We start from the raw sequence: 15,535 nt of genomic DNA, 5'->3' as shown, positions 1-15,535 counted from the left end.
CTCGATTATAAATGTTGAAGTGAGTTGAGTTGAGTCTGAATTAGATACAAGGAGTGACAAGCATGCGCGGTTTGCATGGTCTTATATCTCGTCATGAAAGTCGTAGCATTTAGGCTAAATGCATGCCGTGGAGAAGCGCGGGGGTTCGATCGTACATTCCACCTGTCCTGTCACATCATGGAGCATGGTAATTCCCGGCTTGGCGGGGAAAGGAACGCCGCTAGAGAAACAAAAAAGCAGAATAGAAGAGAAAGTCGATCGGATCTAGTGGTCAAAGTTCATATCGGCTTGAATGTCCATACTTCCCGGGAAACTCTCCCAGAAACCCTGTGTAGCATCGGCAAACGTGGCGTACATATTACTGCCGAATGAAAAGTCTGTATCAAACAGGTCAATGTCGGCGGGTGCAATAAAATTCATGGATTCGGGGTTGAAATCCGCGCTTGTGCTAGTTGTCGCTTGATCATTTTCGCCGTCTGTTGCGCTCTGGGGAGATGGTCAGTCTGCATCTCATTATCATCCATCTTTACTTACCTGTTCATCAGTGCTTTCAGTGTCAGGCTGGCGAACTGGATCAGGCTGTAGAGCGCCATAGTCGATAATAGCATTGCGCATTTCTCGTCTCTCGCTTGGCGTCACTGCTAGATCGCCGTCGGTCTTGATATTGCTGTAGAATATTTGCATTGCCTTGATCTTCTCGCGCTGTTGCCAGTTAGCATTCGTATCATCAGCTGAAATCGTAGAAAACTCACCCATGTATCAGCCATTGGCCACGCCTGTCGCATATCCTTGAGAAACAATAGACCCTCAACAATGTGTTCTCGTCGCTTGTCAATGTCGTTAGGGGTATCTCCGGGATTAGGAAAGTGGTAGAAGTAGAGCATTGTTCCAACAGCTGTGTAGATGGTGAAACCGATCCATGGAACAAGCCCACGGAGAAAATACAGACCAAAGGCGCGTATCTCTTGTAGCATATCGCACACTTGCTTGGCAACTTGAACAAGCTCTTTGCTCGACCACGTTGACCATTGATCCCAGTCTTTATCACCTATCCTGGCTCTTTGCATCTCGACCTCGGGCAGATAAGATCGATAAAGGAAGATCACGCTCATAAAGTAGATGCAGTGCATGTAACAGTAGGCCTGGCCCTGGTTTGACACGCTGTGTGCTCTTAAAAGGAAGAGCTCGTAACGAAGTCGCTCTGGCAATGAGCTCTTCCATACTTCGAGTCGACCGAGCAGCATCTGGAAGTCAGATTGAGGTTGCCACGGAGGAACGTTGTTGTCGTGCCGCGTGCATGCCCATTTGGCGACAGCTCCCCAGACATCGGCCACGCGCATACTGTAAGCCACGATGCCCAGATTTCCTTTGACGCGGATACTCATTGCTGTGCCTGCTCCATCCACGACCGAGCCATCTAACCTCTCGCAGACAACGAGTTGGCCAAAATTGAAACTTTCAGAGTCGCAAGGAAGTTGTATACGCATGTTGTCAGCTGAAAGCATCCTATCGCGCCCTTTTCCTCCACTCAAGAGGCTGTCCATGAGAAAGCATGTCCAAGCTGTGCGTCGTCTCTCCTCAGCCTCGATAAATTCATCGCGGGTTGTTGAATGGGGGGGTTCTTCAAAAAGTCCAAGGACTTGAGCCATGCGTACGGCCATGCCGAGGTAAACCCAAGCGCGTCTACCTTCGCCGGCACCCCAGGAATGACCGGTCAGCATAAGTAGAACCTGAGCTCGATGTACGGTGGGTTGATCAACCAGAGATAAGACCTGAGTTCTGGCATGTGCAGCGAACGTGTTGCTGGCTTCAACCTGGGTTGAGTATCCTGGTGGCGCTGCCTGTGAGAAACTGCAAGACGGTGAGCATAACAACTGAGTAAATAGTCTGAAGTGCATACCGGACTGTGATGGCCAACATTGCCCAGATAAGCAATGAGTCCAACCTTCTTTCTCTAATGGCAATGAGAAGATTAGGGATATGATGAAACGACCACTTATACGAGCATCTCAGATAACTATTTTTCACCTCATCGGTCAAGAACCCAAACGGATCAGTGGTAGCCAGGTTCGCGGCACGCGTAATATTCGGGTCAGCGCGAAGACCATCATTGTCTCTATTATCAGCGGTGAGACGTTCTAAGCGACTGCGCCTAAAGATGAATGATGTGCCTTTTGGAGGAAAGATACATTCATCACCTCGGTCGCGACAACGCGTGCAGGGCGGGCCGCCAGAGTGGATACACTACGGGTTGATCAGTAAAAGATCGGAGTATAATAACAAGTTCCGCGTGGGTGTATTTTACTTTGCGCTTAGATGAGCGACATGCGCCGCATGCTATTGACTTCTTCATGGCTGGTATGGGGATGAGAAGCGGTTTTCTGTTCCTGAGGTTCAGGGTCTAGGCTGTGATAAGATAGTAATGATAAGATAAGAAAGATCTCACTCATCGCGACATCAACAGCCAATCAGGAACACTTCCACAATGACTCAAGTAGAAGAAGAGAAGACGCATAAGAAGTGATACAATTGATATTTAATTTAACTTTAATCATATGGTATACATATCTACAGTTAAACGGTATATCTTGCGAATTAAATTCCTGCCAAACGGTTCCGGGAACAGACGATGGCGACAGACCACAGTCAGGTTAGAGAATTCAATAACTCCTGATACCTGATATAGATACTTTTTGTTGTTCAGATTGCACAGGTTATAAAGATACATTTAATGATAATATGTGCATTTGTATCAAGTTATTTCCATGAACAAAGGAAAAAAATCTACAAGGGCTTTTCTGCTAAGCAATGAAAGGATCTTGATAACCAAATCTTGACCAAACGAACCAAAACTCCTCTATATGTCCATCTAAGTCCCAAAACATTTCTAATCTATTCTTCAAAATGCACTTTTTTCAAGCAGCCTGTGCCACCGCAAATCCCACGGTCTTGACATCCTCTGTCTTCCCTTCATGCCTCAACCTCTCCTTCATCTCAGCCTGTCTATTCAAAAAGCTCAGATACGTTTGCCACCCAACCGCCACAACACCATGGAACAAAGGCCGCCAGTCAATGCTCAGAAACGTAAAGCTGAATGCTGTGACCATGGGCCATAACTTGCACGAGTTGATGATACTAGTCGGCACTGTATCCTTGACACGCTCGATAGTGCCCCAGATGTTTTCTCCAGACAACAAAGCCTGCGCGCCGAAGAAATAAGTGTTGAAAATTGGTGTAAAGACGATTTGACCCACGGCGACTTTTGTAGCGATGGAGAGAATTCGTGAAGAGTAATTAAAGTTGTGTGAAAGGAAAATAAACCTATCGAGTTAGTCTTTAACTCACTCTTATGCTCGTTCAACTCACCATTTAAAGTTTGGTATCGCAGCAACACCTCCAATAACAGCATTCCTCAGAGTCCTCTTAGGATCATATTCATTGTCGCCAACATACTGCGCGCTTAAATCCGCAGCGATATATATCGTTATCGCAGTAACAACTTGAGTTCGTAACGGGTTCTTGGACTGAGCCCGCGCATACGCCCTCGCAGCGGTCGTGAGCGGTCCTAGACGTTGCCATAGTGGTAACGGCGCAACGGTGCTGGGAACAGGGATAGCCTCTTCTACTTTTTTGGAAGATTGGAAACGTCGTTGCAAATGAGAGAAGTTAACGTTGATTGGCCTCTTGAAGGCGTTTCGTAGGATATGTATCGTCATGTTGTATATAGTGTATAGTAATATGTGATAATAAAAGGAGATGGAATTGTGAAACTGCGAAATTAAAGATGCAATTCAAATCTAGGGACCGGGTTTTAGCGGCGGCCGAACTCGGACGGCGAGGCCGAGGCAGAGATCTACGCCCTTTCGGGTAAGGGAGATGGATAAGATAGGGAACAAAGATCGGCATCTGTCGGCTATCAGAGTCGGGACTGGGGAAAAACAGGCAAGTTTCCACGATGAATTAATTGAACAATAATTAAAGACAAAGAAAATATTAAAAGAGTGTTTTAATAACGCCATTCCATGCATTTCTCTCCCACCAAATCAGAAACACTCCTCTTCATCTTCATCCAACAAACCCATACCACTATCCCGTCCCCGACACAGTCTCTTTCTACTCGACCTTCTCGCGCCGCCATCTACAGAGACAAAAGCCGGTCTCTTTGCACTCACTGTCGAAGACGACGACCCAGACCCTGGCTCTGACTCAGACTCGACTCTCGTCAACGCTTTGTTCTTCGGCGTCAAAAACTCTTGACTCATCTGTACGACCCGCTGAAGCTCCTCCTTCATTGAGTCAATCACCGTCTTGGCTTTCATCCTCTCCTCCTCCATCTGAGTCTTCAACCCGCCATTCTCAACTCGTAGACTACATATCGTCGCATGCGCCGCGCGAAGCGAAGCATTTACTCTATCAATCTCCCCACGGTACTTGACCACGCTCGCGTCACCTGCTGCGAGTGCCGCGCCGTGTCGCTTGTTCAGCGCTGCAACGTCACGAATCTTGGTCTCTTGGACCTCCTTCACCTCGCGTTGAAGATCCGCCGATCGCTGAAGCGCTTCAGATAATCTCGTTTCCAACTCCGCGATGCTGTCTTCCTTGCGACTAAGTACCTTGCGCTTGACCTCCAATTGCACGTGGTACTCATCCTCTGCGTCATGTGCTTCGCGCTCCATTCTCTCAACGAGGTTCTCTAGCTCCGAGATGTCGCGCACGTAGTCATCGACCGCGCCCTTGAGCCTGGTATTGGCCACTTCAAGCTCGCGGATGCGCGCAATCTTGTCGCTCATGAGTTTCTCAGCCTTGGACATTTCTGCCTTGAGACCGTCCATGACAGTGACGCGCGCGTCGAGTTGCTTTCGTAGTGACTGCTCAATCTCGTGATACTCATCAATAGCACCCTCGTCCTCCTTGGCGCGCTTGGCCATGTCGCGCAGACGCGTGAGCATGAGATCCAGCACTTCTGCACCGTGAGATGACAGCGGGAGAGTGATCTCGCCGGGAGTCAGATACTCCAGCTCCAAGCGGGCGGCGCGGAAGCCAGAGGAGAGGGACGTGATCATGTCGCTTGCGTCAGAACCGTGGAAGCCGAGCTTTGTGATGTTTGTGGTGAGTTGTTGAAGTGCGCAGGCTCTGTCAGACATTGTGCGCAGCATGGCGTCGATCTGAGCCTCCAATTGATGATGTGATGGTGTAGACTCTGACTCAATAGCTGGTGTGAACTCAGTGAGCTTGTCGGATAATCGACTGCTGAGAGACCTGTATGATTCGAGTGTGTCGGTGAGCTTTGTGACCTCGAGCTGCAGCGACGAGACCTCTTCCTCCAATTGCTGTTGTTGAGGATCCGGGAAACAAGCCTGAACACCAGCACTCAACGTTGATGAGATGGGATTCCATGACATGGGGGTACAAGGAATCGTTGGGCTTGTAGCAGGAGGCGTCATGTCCATGAACGAAGTGCTCGCGTCTGGTCTCGCCCTCGCTCTCGAAGGCGTACTGCAGACCAACTGCGCAATAGTCTCCTCGCCAAACGCGGTATCATCCATATCCATGTACTCTGGCGAAAACTTCTCTCTCGCTGATAGAGTCCAATTGTAGCCTCTCTTCTCACTCAGAGAGCGCCCAGATCTTTTGGTCAGTTCCTCCTGTAGGTCCTCAATCTGCTTCTCAAGGTCCCAAATGCGATTCGTGTCAATGACGATGGTCGCATTCTGCAGCTCGTAAATCTCGCGATCACGCGCCTTGAGCTGATCTCTCAGTTTCTCGATTTCCTCCTTGGTCTCAATTGAGCGCCGTCTCTTCTCCTGCTGAATGACGTTCATCTCCTCACTAAGTCCATTACGGCGTATGCGTCTTTGGACGCGACCGTCAAGAACTTGTCGCAGGGGAAGAAACGTGACATCGCCACTCTCCGGCAACGCGGAAGTTGGGCGATTAACGCTTGGTGTAGTTGCTACGGGGGCAGAAGAATGGCGACGTCGCTTTGGTGTTGCGACAGAAATGCGACCGACCATTGGGGTCAGACCGCTTGAGAGGCCTGGCTCTGAGAAGCGGACTTTTCTTCTAGAGACTGTTCTGGGTGTTTTGGCAGGAATTGGCATGGGGGAAGAAAGAATGTCTGATGGTTCTGGCTTGATGCTGCTGCGACGCGAACGTCTAAGAGCAATTGGTAGGTTGAGGTCTTCCATGATAGACAAAAGAATTCACGAGGTTCAACCACAACAGGGAACAGGTTAGTAGTAAGTTGCAAGAATAACAAAAGATATTCAAGATACAGGGAGGCAATGTATTATAAAAACAACATCTCCCAATAACAACATCCACCTGAACTGAGCTACACAAATAAACACGATCAACCATCCCTTGTCTCATGCCAGGCATCATGTTTACCTATTCCCCGATTCGAACTAGCGCATGTTGTTACAGAAAACAAGAGCCAACCGATTCTTCAAGATGCAGGGTCTTGCAAAACGAGCCGGGCCTCTTGGAGATGGGAAGTGGAGGCAGCTTGTTTTTTGGTGTGACCGTGAATTTGGGGTATTGTTTTTGGTGTGAGAGGCCGCAGAAATGGTCTGGAGAATTCACGGTACTTTGTTTGGATCCACACAAGGCTTGGGGATTAGCGATATTGAAGGGGCAACGGTAGGGAGGTCATAATAGTGTGGTTTGTTGATGTTGATTTTAATGTTTTTATTGTGATATCGAGCAGGAAAACGTTCGTTAATATGTTTGTCAGATGTCCTGCATTCGATTTGACTTGGGTGGCATTGACTGCATCAATGCTCCACGGGCCATCCATCATCCATCCAGCGTCTCTTCACTGCCGTGAATTGTCAATGTGTACCCGGCGCGATGGACCATTGTCAGCTGGACCCTAGTAGTTCAAGAGCCGAAATGCGATTGACAGGGGAATTCAAGTCATCAATTGTCTAGTTCCATTGCATGGTGATATGCACATAATACTCGTCAACTGGTATACTCCATCACAGCACCTACCCTATGACGCACCACACCTACGGCCCATCGCCGTGTCACACAATAATACTTGCACATATAGATGACTTTTATCTGCGATACAACCTAATAAACTCATCTTGATCATCGCGATAGATCTATCATGGTGTTGAACTACCAAACCAGACCAGACCAGACCCCAAATGTTGGCTGACTAATACTCCTCCATTCTTCACCGAGACGCGTCTTCCCTTCACCTTGAAATTCCATCCAATGCTTGCTGTCTAATCCCATCTCCACCCGCCTCACTCTCATTGACTCACTTATTCATATCCTCACATCCTCACTCATGGCATGAACAAACTGACTAAATTTCTTTTCATTCCCTCCCCGTCATAAATATGCCCACGACTTCCACCTCCTCAAAGCACGTCAAATTCGTCGCATCTGATCCTTCTCGCGGGGGTCTCCCAGTAAAGCGTAAGCAAGTCCAGCACGCATGCGCTTCATGCCGCAAGAAAAAAGTCTGTCGCTTCCCATCGTCACCGTATATAAAGCTGACCAATTATTAGAGACGATGCGTTCACGCTGAAAACGCTGTCGAGGAAAGCACCGTCTCCCCTCCAGAACTTCAAGCTCAGAATGAGACACACCAACAATCCCGGTCTGCGTAAGTGGAACCTAGGGTCGATCTAGGTTGGCATCAGATTAACAGCATATAATTCAGATCTCTTCCCCTTAATGTACCTCTTTCAACACGCACAGCACTGCCAGATCTCAACCACAATACATCTCCATCTGCGCGACAGCCATCTCTTCATCTTCAATATGGCACTGTCCCGACTCCTCCGAGGCGTGAATCAGGAGGAACACCTAAAGCTCAGTCATCGTCATCCCGCTTCGTAGGAGATCTTAACCCGGAGGGCATGTTCATGGAAGCAACTGGTTCAGCATCTATCCGGGAAACCTCTCAAAAGGGTGACGTGGGCATATGGCTCTCATCAACCACCACCACTAACAGCGGATCCCAGGGTCAGGCCGGCTCATCGTCACAGTTCATCACGTCAAGACCGCCGCCGATAATGGACCAATTCCTACTCCCGTTTGTTAGAGAACATTGTCTGCCCTGTTTACCGCCCGAGCACGACTTTCGCAAGTTGAGACGTTTGTATCTGGACAGGATTCACCCCATCCTACCCATCATTCCTGAATCAAGTTTGGACGTCGTCGCTCCCTTAGGTGACGACCCTACCACCATTGTTCTTCGCCAGCTGGTCTGCCTGGCCGCTTCCACAGACCCATCCATGGCATCTCATCTTCACCTACAAAACCGCGGCGACGAGCTTTTAACATGTCAGGAGTTCATCCAGTCCCTCTCATCCGCCGTGCGCGCCATTCTCGAAACGAGCATCATCACCGACAGAGTCCTTCACATAAGAGCGCTCGTCATGCTCTCGCTGTACACCCAACCCAGCAGTTCCGAAGAAGCCGATCTCCCAGCTCAACTAGGCGGTCGCGCGATTCACCACATCCAGACCCTCGGTCTTCACCTTCTCAAGTACGATGCGCCCAACTGCGAGGAACTCGAAACTTTGTTTTGTGCGGTTTGGGCAGTTGATCGGATTAATGCTGCTGCTTATGGACGACCTTGCTTGATGCACGAGAGAGACATTGGTGCCAATCTCGACGGATGTATCAAGAAAAGACCACCCTGTTTCCGACTCTTCCTCTCTGTGATACAGTGGCTTGATCAAGTGATTGAGCTGTATCGCCCTGGGCCCAGCGCTGAGGCTTCGGGTCTTGATAAGATCGCGTACATCGACCTCCCCGTTCTAGAAGCCATGATCGTCAACGCCGACGCCCTCAAAGTCCCAAGCCCACTAATCGGTTCGTAACGAACCCATCCACTCTAAGCTCATTCTAACACCAATAGCAACAATTGAGACCTTTTACCACGCAGTCATCATCCTATCCTGTCGTCTCCCTCGCCCAGGCACACTGACAGCAGCATCAACACTCCCACCCCCCTCCGCCAACGCCCGCCGCTCCCTCGCAGCCGAGCGAATCGCCTGCGCCGTCCTCCGCGACCATCTAAGTCCCATGCCCATCGTACCCTACGCAGTATGTCTTGCGCTAAGCGTAGAATACCGCAAGATGCGTCACAGTCGACTTCCCATGTTCCGCGCCCGCGCCATGCACGCTTTCCGTCGCAACTGTGAAATGCTCCGTAAATTCGGCGACTACTTCTGGAGCGCCAACGTGGTAGCTGGTCTAGGCGAGCGGGTGTTGAAGGAGATGGAACGCGCTGCCAATACTCTAACCCGTGAATCAACACCACCTACTCACGAGGGAACACCCAATTCCGTGCCCTCGTCTTTCTCACAGCCTGTTCCTCGACCACCCGAATTTCCTGTCTCTGTTCCAGTCGCTAATCCCACGATGGTCAACTCTGTCCCTAGTGTGGAACAGCCTGTCGACTTTTCGCTCATCGATGCTATCTCAGGTGCTGATGTCTTTGGGGCTATAGACCCTAGCTTCAACCTGAACGCAGTGGAGGATGCACTCGAGGCCAATCTGGACATAGGTCTTCCGATGAACTGGGTAGACTGGGGGCAATATGCGACGCTACCATGAGCCAGTTATTCACAATGAGCTAGTCTAGCAGTATCTCGTCAGCCGCCGATCTCTGACCATTGGCCTCCGTACCGTGTGTGATCTTGTTTGAGACTTACTATACCAGTCATTTACCAACATGGGTGGTTAAACAATAATTTATCCAACGAGATATGCCATCGCGGCTATTTTGAGTTTTCTGACCACCCCAGATGGCAGTGAGTAAGATGCCAACAAGCTTACAGCCAGTAAGCATGATATCACCAGAAACCCAACTACAAAACAGCCGCGATTTCTGCAGGAGTATTGCATCTCTTCATTACTATCTACAACACGATGTCGAAATACTCGACCTCCAAACCCACTAATAGCGAGACCGTCGCCCTTCTTGACGATAAGCCGGGTGAGGCGACCAACATGCATGATCGCCCGGCAAAACGTCCCCGCCAAATGAGACTTCCCAGAGTGAATATGGAAAGATTGGGAGAACTATGTGGTTTGGTTAGTAAGGACATGAGGTTGCTGGGTTGTGCAGCTTATAGCGGAAGCTAAGATCTGGTACATGATCCGACTACAAAGCGATGGCAACTGTTGGAAGTGATGTTACCGCAATAGAATCGGACAGCAAAGCGGCTGACGGGCTTGGTCTGGTTGATGGAAAAAGCAGATCGATGCTTATGAAGAAATACTTGTAATGTAATGTGTAATTCATGGTCAGCTCAAGCTATTAACGACAATATCAGCGGTTGAGAGTCGAGCAACAGAACTTTGGTGCCCTTTTTTGTGGCACCTGGTCTCGCTATACCATCTAATCAATCGAGACTGTTCTAAATGCCATATTTCGTGGTTCTCTTTGACCGACATACCAAGCTTCCATGTTAGTGAACCTGCACGGCTTCCGATGCGCTTTGATCCCTCTCGCCGACATCAAACCTAGCTATGCCTAGTAGGTGCTGTACGAAATATAGAATGCTGAGCTTGCTGTGCGGCATGTTCACCATTGATCATGCCCGCCTCAAGCCCATCGACTTGAACCACGGAAAACGCCGGATAGTATAGTGTTATCGTGGAGGTAACCAACATAACCAGGCGCATCGCCTTCTTGTATTTAGCGCTCTGTTGTATTCATGCTTCCTTGGTCCCGAAATAAGTGGCCATGCCGCTTCATGCTAGCACGCCATGTTCCATCTCTTCCAGTCCTGCGTATAGGCTACTCAGGTTTCCCCAATTTTCTGTTCCGTAATTCTTGATCAAAAGAGGAGTATTCGGTCGGTAATCAAGGGGGTATCATAACATCATAATCCAATCAATCCATCCTTGTCGCATCGCATCGCATCACTTTCTAGTCTTGTCGCCGGGAAACTCGGTCGGCTTTCCTCTGAATTGGTTCTTGATCTCGTCGATAAAGTGCTTCGCGAATTGTTCGTTTCTGCTAGTAGAATTTGGATCCGCTGTTGGTCATGTCAGCCTATTCTCGTGCATCAAACTTGGCGTAACCAACGTACCAGTCGCTTCGCCAGGGGCCAACGGTTCGTGGGGATTTCTTCCGTATTGCTTCTCGTGTATCGTTTTGTGTATGCGGCCTACCGCGCGGTGGAAGCCGGGTTGACGGAGGATCTAGACGGGTGTTAGCGGCCGTGGTTCGGCGCGAAAGAAGGGCTGTTTGCGTACGGATGCGACAATGTGGTCCTGTTAGAGCGGGTGTTAGTGTTTGCGACAAAGAGAAAGGGTGAGGAAGGGCGCGTACCTCGAGGGACTGTACTGCGCGAAGAAGCCACCAGTGCGCAGCCATTTTGGTGGCGATAGAAGATGCTGATGGAGAGTTTGGGTGGTGGAATTGGAGATGAGTGTACCTGTAATTGATGGAGGGGCAAAGTGTATTACAAAGACCCTTGCTCTAGTTGGTTGGTGGTTACCCTAGATCAAGGTACAGAGTGTCATTGACTGCATACAACACAACAAGTCATTTAATTATTACTATTCACGCATATACGGAACTATTATTTAATTCAACCATAAATCATTTCTTTTATTTATCCCGAGTTCCCTAATTTACTGGAGGTACTGGCCGATGAAAGGACCAATGTAGTCCTGCTTGCCAATCTCAACACCCTCCTTTCGCAGGATAGCGTAGGCAGTTGTGAGGTGGAAGAAGATGTTGGGAATGGCGTAACCCTGAACAAAGTCGCGGGACTTCATGTCAGCGCTCTTTCCGGGTCCGAGACCAATGGTGACGGTCTCGCCGGCGCGCTTCTCAACGGTGGCCTTGTCGGCCTTCTCGACAATCTCGAGGACCTGGGCAATGCGGGCCTGGTACTGCTCAAAGTTGGAGCAGTCGTCGCGGGACAGGGTGAGGGGCTCGACGCCGGTGGTGCGGGCAACGATCTTCTGGGCGGTGTCGGTCATGAAGAAGACCTGGAAGTTCAGGTCGAGCATGTCGGGGGCCAGCTTGGCCTCTGGGAAAGAAGAGGCATTGGCGTGGGTAGAGGCCTTCTTGAGGATGGCAGAGAGGGACTGGAGAGCCTCCTTGGTGTGGAGGATGGCGGCGTCGTAGAGAGTGTAGCTCATGATGGGCGATTTCGGTTTGGGTTTGGGTTTGGGTTTGTGTGGTATGAATTGGGAATGGTAGAGAATTGCGTGCTTGAGTTGGAGTATTAGTCTATGTCCTGGTGGTTGATATACATATATATATAGTTATAGACAGACTCATAAAAGACCCTCTTCTTCATGATTCTCTCCTCCCACATCATGCCCCTCCTCTTCTGCCACGTCCATCCTCTCCACTATCCCCTTCACCGCTCACTGTTTCTAGTAAAACCGAACTTGCTAGATGCTTCCCTTCGATTCATGCTAAATCAGATTAGTAATGTATTTATCCGAGCGTGGATACGACTGAATCGAAACTGAGACGCTACGTGATGCGTGTCAAATTGAGTGGATTCCGGGCCATCGGTAACCGACATCCGGCCCGAAGCGAGTGGGATATGGAAATTCTATTACTCAGTTAACAAGAAGCATAACCATATATTGACTTACGTGGTATGATTATGATGGGATTCATCATGCACAACCACCGACATGATACACGACAGTCTCACTTACCGGTGAAACACCAACATTTCTCTCAGGTAACAGTCTGACATGTCGGAAAATAGCTTACAAATTAGCTTCTCAAAGTCCGCCAGTCCGCAATTCGAGTCATGAACCACTCTACTTTTGCTTACCAACCTTCGCAGACCCTGTAGCATTCCCCACTGTCCATTTACCACTCCTCAATGTTGACCATGTTGATATCTGTACTTATGCATAATTTAGGATTCACTTCGGCAGCCTGAAAAATATCTCATTTGTCATGTCAGAATGAATGAATTTACCCGCGATTCAGTACACGCGTCTAGATAGAGAGCAATCTCTTACTCACCAGGAGACACGCTGGAATTCAAACTGCTTCGCGGTGTCCCAAGTTCAAGCCCCTCCTCACGACTATGTCTTTTAGACCAACCCCATCTCCGCCTAATACCATTCATCCCCTCTGTCTTCTGCAGAACAGGAGAAAGCGCCGATCTGAAAAAGTCGATGCTGTCTTCATCTTTGGACAAAACCCACGCCAGCAACACCAGTGTAATAGGCACTGAAATTGTCCAATACCAATGAAGTACTCATTCGATCTGTGAAGAGATATGAGTATAACTGTAGAAATTGTCCAATACACAAAGAACAACGACTCTCTAGCCTCAAACTTACCTCCCATAGAAAAGATGGATGCCACGAACGAGCATGGCACGATGACTGTAGCTATCTTGGTAAGCTGTCCTGAGCTTCGTGCCATCCTGTTGGCGGCTTCTGCCTGCACCAATGCCGAACGCTGAGCAAACATCTCAAGATGATTGCCCAACGATGTTTCTGCAGCTTCCAACCTTTCTTCTAGTATAGCCCATGGTTCATGTTCACCTAGTGTCATTCTCTGGTGGTCAAACATTAGGTCGGTGGTATCCTCTTCTTCTTCGTCCGGATTCTCCTTCTTTGTTCTGCATTGGAAACTCCACATGATGTTCTGTAAATCTCTCTTCTTTTCTCGGATGCGTTGGCGCTTCATCATCAGGTCATGATACTTTTCATAACTCGGTGCATGTCACAGGCTTCTGCCGTGACGTCGAAAATTCGTCGGTGTTACGGCTGTATAATATCATCAAAGGAAGGTTCGAGTTTCACTTCACGTGTTATATCCCGAAGAGAATGACAGTCCACTATCGTAGCTTATTGTAGAATCCCACGTAGCCTCAACTTTGCAGTGGTGGGGGTCGATCAAAAGTACGGCTTAGATGACCATCTAATTAGCAAGCGTTGGAAAAGAAAAGGGGATGAAGATGACTCACATGTCTAAGATTCCGCTCCATACGGTCTACCCCAGTAAGATATGATACTTGTCAAGAATATCCTGCTGCTGTCGTCTGTCAAAATCATCTCTCCACGGTTGAAGTTTCCCAGTTTCGCATAGTAGGAACCTGGGACTCGTTGTTCTAAAGAGTCTGGAACATCATAACGCCTAGGCACAGGGACTTTCCAGTAGGCTGAGCTACCTTGGGGAGCACCAAAAGTGTTGGAAACACTAAGATTGGGAAACTCCTCGCAATGAGCTAGAAAGAATTCGGGGGGTATATCCAACAAGACTCCCAATAACTCGATCAGCCTTGGATGCAGATCCTCGACAATGAGCAAGCGCCGGTTTATATGTATCGATGGCTCGGTTTTTGAGTTGCCCTCCCAGTATAACAACAAATCTCTTGGATTATCAAACACCTCTGGGCCATTGGGCAGATCGCAGTGATCACCCACGAACTCAAAGACCTTGATGTTGAATTTGATTTCATAAGACATGTCCTGACGCCATGGATGCCAATATTGCTCAAGAAGAAATCTTCTAGTCATTGCTTGTAAAGCTTTTTGTGCGTACATCCACGTCTTTTCTTTCATTTCGTCATTTGTGTCTCCCCAGAAGGCGTTATGGTCTAGATTTCATCAGGAGCTATTAATGTTAACTTGGACGGGGTATGTTACCTGGAACCCCGGTAGAAGACATGTTTGACGAACTTTAGAGAGGAAAACAGAACAGATGTTTTTTTATTTTACTGAAGATGAGAAATTGATTCTTTAAGTGCTCGAGAGCGTCAAGAACAATACGGTAGATGGGTCCCGTATGGTAGCATACACCCATGTAGAGCTGAATGGAGGAGGGGGAGCTGAAAACAGCCGCCCAACATCATCCACTGTGGAAACCAGTACGATCATTACCTAGTAGAGGTGAGGTCACGGACTTTGTTTTGCATGAAAACAAGGCTTGACATGACAAGTCATAGCTCTTTGACATTTTGCTACGTGTATAAGCAGGCAGGTAGCAAAATAATAGGGACTCAAAGCAATCCAGACGAAATTATTAGACCACTCTTAGGCTACATAAACACTAAGAGTGATCTAACATTTATGTTGATCACTAAATCAGTATCGGTCTTTATGCAACCCGCCTGATAAGCTCAGAAGACCTAGACGACCCATCAGGCTGCATTGGAAAATCGCCAGCCATTCGTTCGCTGGATATACAGCTGCATTCTTCAACGGAAGAATGATGCAAGCAAGCAGATAGACTCGGCCAATATACGAAAAAGAAACGTTTAGGGCTTCCACATCGATTGTGACAGTCATGATATTCAAGTTGTGTCACGTATTGCAGCCAATATATTGATTGCCCGAGCACCACATCCGCTGCTGGTGGAGAAGTCATCAGCCAACACGATAATTCTGTACATATCAGTCACGCAGCTGAAAATCATATCATCAATACCAAGTCGAATTGATGACAAGATCATCAAATTTTGTGCCCCTTCTGAACCTTATAGTAGGGCAAAGGTCATGTGTGAGGGCATTGGAGTCATGATGCTCAAAAAAGTGTAATTGAAGATGGAAACCCTAT

General features: G+C 48.5%; 6 protein-coding genes across 6 annotated transcripts, besides 1 other annotated feature; 1 reads left to right on the top strand and 5 right to left on the bottom strand.

Moving 5' to 3' along the window:
* Positions 1-264: 264 nt before the first annotated feature.
* On the bottom strand, positions 265-1,920 carry FPSE_02503 (uncharacterized protein; the record flags this gene model as incomplete). The annotated part of the gene is made up of 4 exons (XM_009255622.1): positions 265-486; positions 535-702; positions 753-1,851; positions 1,901-1,920. The coding sequence occupies 4 exons, from the start codon at positions 1,918-1,920 to the stop codon at positions 265-267; spliced, it is 1,509 nt and encodes a 502-aa protein (XP_009253897.1).
* Positions 1,921-2,915: 995 nt separating this feature from the next.
* Positions 2,916-3,716, bottom strand: FPSE_02504 (uncharacterized protein; the record flags this gene model as incomplete). Its single annotated transcript, XM_009255623.1, has 2 exons — positions 2,916-3,321; positions 3,367-3,716. The coding sequence occupies 2 exons, from the start codon at positions 3,714-3,716 to the stop codon at positions 2,916-2,918; spliced, it is 756 nt and encodes a 251-aa protein (XP_009253898.1).
* Positions 3,717-4,043: 327 nt separating this feature from the next.
* Positions 4,044-6,188, bottom strand: FPSE_02505 (uncharacterized protein; the record flags this gene model as incomplete). The annotated part of the gene is made up of 1 exon (XM_009255624.1): positions 4,044-6,188. The coding sequence occupies one exon, from the start codon at positions 6,186-6,188 to the stop codon at positions 4,044-4,046; it is 2,145 nt and encodes a 714-aa protein (XP_009253899.1).
* Positions 6,189-7,130: 942 nt separating this feature from the next.
* Positions 7,131-7,153: a microsatellite.
* A 202-nt stretch (positions 7,154-7,355) lies between these two features.
* FPSE_02506 (uncharacterized protein) lies at positions 7,356-9,588 on the top strand (the record flags this gene model as incomplete). Its single annotated transcript, XM_009255625.1, has 4 exons — positions 7,356-7,478; positions 7,527-7,624; positions 7,682-8,841; positions 8,888-9,588. 4 exons carry the CDS (start codon positions 7,356-7,358, stop codon positions 9,586-9,588), a joined length of 2,082 nt encoding a protein of 693 aa, XP_009253900.1.
* Positions 9,589-10,902: 1,314 nt separating this feature from the next.
* Positions 10,903-11,359, bottom strand: FPSE_02507 (uncharacterized protein; the record flags this gene model as incomplete). Its single annotated transcript, XM_009255626.1, has 4 exons — positions 10,903-11,018; positions 11,073-11,184; positions 11,239-11,256; positions 11,315-11,359. 4 exons carry the CDS (start codon positions 11,357-11,359, stop codon positions 10,903-10,905), a joined length of 291 nt encoding a protein of 96 aa, XP_009253901.1.
* A 260-nt stretch (positions 11,360-11,619) lies between these two features.
* FPSE_02508 (uncharacterized protein) lies at positions 11,620-12,135 on the bottom strand (the record flags this gene model as incomplete). Its single annotated transcript, XM_009255627.1, has 1 exon — positions 11,620-12,135. The coding sequence occupies one exon, from the start codon at positions 12,133-12,135 to the stop codon at positions 11,620-11,622; it is 516 nt and encodes a 171-aa protein (XP_009253902.1).
* Positions 12,136-15,535: the final 3,400 nt, after the last annotated feature.

The sequence above is a fragment of the Fusarium pseudograminearum genome, chromosome 3 (genome assembly GCF_000303195.2).
Source record: "Fusarium pseudograminearum CS3096 chromosome 3, whole genome shotgun sequence".
In the NCBI taxonomy this organism is placed as follows: Eukaryota; Fungi; Ascomycota; class Sordariomycetes; order Hypocreales; family Nectriaceae; genus Fusarium; species Fusarium pseudograminearum.
The sequence above is the reverse complement of the archived record's forward strand: the minus strand, read 5'-3'. Positions and strand labels throughout refer to the sequence as shown.